Below are 4,935 nucleotides of genomic sequence, written 5' to 3'. Positions count from 1 at the left end.
CTAACAATGTGTTCTGTGTTTGAAATTTCCAATAAAGTTAATTTTAAACAAACTTTTACGCAGTTAAAAAAAATCCATTACTGACCACTCTGCTTGCGTGCAAAGAAATTAGCGCAGAGGGGTGAAGCACAACGAGAAATTAAAGCACTAAAATTTATTGTTCGCCTAAGGAACCCAAAAAATTACCATTCAAAATTGGAAAAGTCTAGAGGACCAACAACTTTTTTGTTTTTTGGCCAGTACTTAACCATCAAAAGAAAAGTGAGTGATTTCTCACCATTGGATGTAATCTCACACCATTAAAAACATTATTGATGGCCAATTGATGGTTACAAAATACCAAAGTTGTTGCCCCCTAGCATTGCTCTTAAAAATTTATATACATACATATACATTAGAAACTTATGCTGTTTTTGCATACGCATGTGTCCAAATATTTGAATACGTATATTAGCAAAAAATTAGTTTTTACAAGAGGCTCAAAATGAGAGAGAGAGAGAGAGAGAAATGCATCCAAGTTGTGATATCTAAGCCCCGGCGACTTGCTGGGCTTGTTTCATCTTCTTGCCTTTACTTTTCATTGTCTTTCCAACTGCAACACCTTTGTCCACATCTTCAGTTTGGTTTTCAATCCTTGCAAAGACTGGTTTTGGTTGAGCCATGACTTGGCCACCTTTAAGCCCGCCCCACTTTGTGTCTCCCTATAATACAACAAAAAATAGAAATTAAAATTAGCCAACAGAAACCATCAAGTGCTGATGATGGGTAGTAGAAGCATCTGTGTGAAAGAAGAAAGAAACCCAAGTTGCTGCATCGAATTGGTCCCGGGAATAGCCAAGCTGTTCGTATATTCTCCAACTCAAGCTCGGTGTAACAGGAAGTAATGCAATTGCAATAATTCTCGCCGTCTCCAATATAATTACAAGATCCTGCACCAACATCATCAGAAAAAAAAAATGAATTGGTTAAGCTTATTATACTTCGTTAAGATGGAAAACAAAGTTCAATGCGAGGAAATGACAGTGTTCATGAACCATATGATGCCACTATTGTAACCAAGACTAGAAAGCATTCATTGCAAGTGAAACATCTTAATATTGTAATGATGTAACTTCTATTGAGAGCAAATGGAATTTTACAACAGTATATAAATACATCAACAAATGGTTGTAGTAAATTACCTTCGCAGCTGCTTCAGAAGCAGTCCCACCTTGCTTAAACAGAGACCATGGTGCTCGCTCATCCATATAGAAATTACCAACATTACCAATCTCAAGAACAGCTTCACAAGCTGATGACAGGGAAAGATTCTCATAGTGCATACGAGCTTTATCAACCTACAAATGTAAACAACGGTAAACCTTTGCCTCAGAGCAAACTCCCCGAACTCACAAACAATGGTGAAAAATTGGCATAATCTCTAACTGGTGAAAAATTGGCATAATCTCTAACTGCTGAAAAATGGCTCACTTTAAATTCAATACAGAAATAATGAAAAACCTAGAGTTCCTAAGACTTTACCAGCTTCTCTACGTTGTCTTTGAATTCATTTCCTTCCGCTGCAGTAGTAGAATCAACCACCAGAGTTGATTGGCAGTTCTTTTTTAGAAGTCCCAGTGTACGATTAAGAAGATTTCCTGCAAAAATAATGAAGGAAATGCATACCAGACTTGACATTGAAGTCTTAAATAAAAATTTAAAAAATAAATAGAAGTGACTGAATGTTACAAGCAAAGAAAGCAAAGCTAAAAATACCGATTGTGTTGGCAAGATGTGCATTCACAATATTGATGAAGCGTTCCTCTGAATAGTCTCCATCACTGCCGAATTCCACCTCTCTGAGGAAGAAGTATCTAACTGCATCTGTCCCAAATCTATGAACTAATTCATTTGGTTCAAGAGTATTCCCTAGTGACTTTCCCATCTTCATGCCATCCTAACATTTTCAAAATAAAAAGCATTGCTGCATGAAATAAAATTTAATATAAGAACCAGATTCATAAAACTTTGGTCTCTAAGCTTTTAGTAACCCATATTTTGTTAAACAATTGATTCAATCAAACTATCCCAAGTCAAATAATAGTGATAATAATAACTACGATTATTATTGATGTTGTTGATCTTTTTCAATAGCCATGGGTTGTTTTCAAGAGGTGCCTCAGAGAGAAGCAAAGCACCTTAAATTTTATTACTATTATTACTACTACTATCATTATTAACAATAATACTGGACTTTTCTCAGCTATTACAACTATCATCTCTTGGGAAGAAAGTAGTGGAATACAAGGAAGTTATACTTGCTATAACAATTACTTCAAGAAGAAACATAAGAAATAGTAAGCATGTTCAACTATATTACCTTTGTCAAGAATCCATGCCCAAAAACCATTTTAGGAAGACTTAGTCCAGCAGACATTAGCATAGCTGGCCAGTAAACAGCATGGAAGCGTAGAATATCCTACAGATATTAAAAAAAATAAAAAAGATAAAAAAATGTTAGATAAAAAATACCAGCAAAAAGGAAAACTACAAATAAATTGTGGGATCATTTGACCTTTACAAGTTATTACCACTGAAAATGGTTACAAATATCTTGCTTAAATGATAGTAAAATATATGTAGTAGAATATTAAACGAAAAGAAGGAAAATAAAATAGGGGGCATACCTTACCAATCAAGTGCAATGCAGCTGGCCAACCTGAAGAAACAGCATTTAGTAGATCAGGCTGCTCCTGCTCATCAGATAGCGCTGATATATAGCTGCAAATACCAATAGAAAATAAAAAGTACGTAGTAGAAATTTAGTAAGGCAGGTTGCAATTTAAATATTCAATCAAATAAATATTATAAGTGATATAGTAGCACTCTGAATTATTGTTAAACATTTTTCATGAATTCAGCAATAAATTTTGGGGGAGGGGGTTCTTACCCAAGTAAAGCATCAAACCATACATATATAGTTTGACTTCTGTCATTGGGAATAGGGATTCCCCAATCAACTGATGCTCGTGAAATAGAGAAGTCCCTAAGGCCACCTTTAACCCAGCTTTGAACCTTGATGTATAAGAAAGAAATTAGTTTTTAAAGAAGATAATATTCAAGAAACTCCATTTAAAGATATACCTAAAGAGACAATATGAAGTTCATTAGATACCCATTATTACCTATAGTTTGTAGTTTAAACAGCTATAATTTCTAATATGCTTGGGCTCGAATGAGGGAGTTGGTAGAAGTGCAAGTACTAAAACCAATCAGAGTCTAACACCTTGCAATTTATATTTGACTTAAAAAATGAAACTCAAATTCAAGCTTTAGTTTGACTTCTAACAAAATGAAGTCAAATTCAGATTTGTGACCACAAAATTACTGAAGTGGCAGTAGAAACTCTATTGTCTTTAGTCACACAACCTTATAAACATATAAGATATAATATAAAGTCATGTCTGATTGGCTGAGTATTGAAGATTCTTATAAAAATTTATCAAATGTTAACTATAATAGGATGCTTCTTTTGGTTTTAGGTTTCTTGCTATCTTGGAGCATTATTGGACAGGCCTCATCATTAACTCAAGCACCACCCAAGGCTTAAGAGACGTAAAATGGCTTAGGTACATTGGGATTGTTCACCTGTATCTACGCCAATCCCAGAAACATATAAGTTCCATTTCTCAATCTACTCTGAAAGTACTGGCACTGAATGCAGCTAAATGAGCTCTGAAGATAAAATTTTATACAAACATGACACGCAGTAGACTAAAAGTGCAATTGACAAAGGCAACTAAAATATAGTTACAAAGACAAAAAGGATTCTTCATTGCCTTACCTCGTTTAAACGGAAAGAAGGTTGCACAAAATTCGGGTTTTTATTCAAAGCTTCCTCTAATGACTTCTGGTATTTTGAAAGTGCAAAGAAATAGTTTTCCTCTTTCCTAGAATCACATGGCTTTAGGTGAACAGGACAGCAATTATTCTCAAGCAATTCCTTCTCATCCTGCATCAAATAGCAAGACACTCTTCAAGACTGCTTGTACATAAAGTCACCGGACCCTTCAAAACAAAGAGCCCATACAAAGTCCAAACTATCACCTTGTATTCCTCGCAGTTCACACAATAAAGTCCCTCGTAATCCGCTTGATAAATGTCACCTTTGGCGAGCACTCTTGAATAAAATTCCTTCACAATTGCTTCATGCTTACTATCAGTTGTTCTAATGAATTTGTCGTAGGAAATATCTAACTGCAATCAAAAGGAATAACAAAAGAATATCACCAAAAATAGGAAGCACCAATCTGAATGTTCAACGATTAAAGCAAAATAAAGCGTAGATATTCCAGCAAATATTAAGGAGTGAGTTACATCTTTCCACAGTGTCTTGTAAGCTTGTGAGATGACATTGCAGTGATCAAGTGGGGTGGAACCCTGGGCCATTGCAGCAGCTGCAATTTTTTCTCCATGTTCATCGGTGCCAGTAATGAATATAACTTTCTTTCCCAATAGTCGCTGTCAAATGATGAAGTCACAGACACTTAACACAAAATAATCACTTCAAAGCAGGTAATTTCAATTCCCAAATTTTAGAGTGAAATGGAGCAGAAAGGGAGTTGGACCTGAAAGCGAGCAACGGCATCGGCGGCGATGGTGGTGTAGGCGCTGCCCATATGGGGAGGGGCATTGACGTAGTAGAGAGGGGTTGTGAGGACAAAGGATTCGCCATTTGTGGTGGAGCATGTGCAGAACAAAGCTCTGCGGTTAGGGTTCGGAGAAGAGTAGAATCTGAGGGGCCTGTGAGAGAATCGAGAATCTCTGGGGCGCAGAGAGACGTGAGAAGGGTTCAGAAGGGAGAGAGTGTTCATTCTAGCTGCCATGCCACTTCTTATCTTAGGACTCCTAAACGGATAAATAAAAATATAAATTTACTTATTTATTTAATTATTT

The 4,935-nt window shown here is 35.9% G+C and overlaps 1 protein-coding gene across 1 annotated transcript; it reads right to left on the bottom strand.

Moving 5' to 3' along the window:
- On the bottom strand, positions 369-4,889 carry LOC107617719 (methionine--tRNA ligase, chloroplastic/mitochondrial). The gene is made up of 12 exons (XM_016319560.2): positions 4,608-4,889; positions 4,357-4,500; positions 4,087-4,236; positions 3,824-3,991; positions 2,930-3,054; positions 2,667-2,760; positions 2,360-2,458; positions 1,756-1,936; positions 1,522-1,637; positions 1,182-1,337; positions 801-929; positions 369-701 (listed from the first exon to the last, which is right to left on the bottom strand). Exons 1-12 carry the CDS (start codon positions 4,863-4,865, stop codon positions 528-530), a joined length of 1,794 nt encoding a protein of 597 aa, XP_016175046.1. The 5' UTR covers positions 4,866-4,889; the 3' UTR covers positions 369-527.

The sequence above is a fragment of the Arachis ipaensis genome, chromosome B09 (assembly GCF_000816755.2).
Source record: "Arachis ipaensis cultivar K30076 chromosome B09, Araip1.1, whole genome shotgun sequence".
NCBI classification, from domain to species: domain Eukaryota; kingdom Viridiplantae; phylum Streptophyta; class Magnoliopsida; order Fabales; family Fabaceae; genus Arachis; species Arachis ipaensis.
This window is presented reverse-complemented; position numbering and strand designations above follow the sequence as displayed.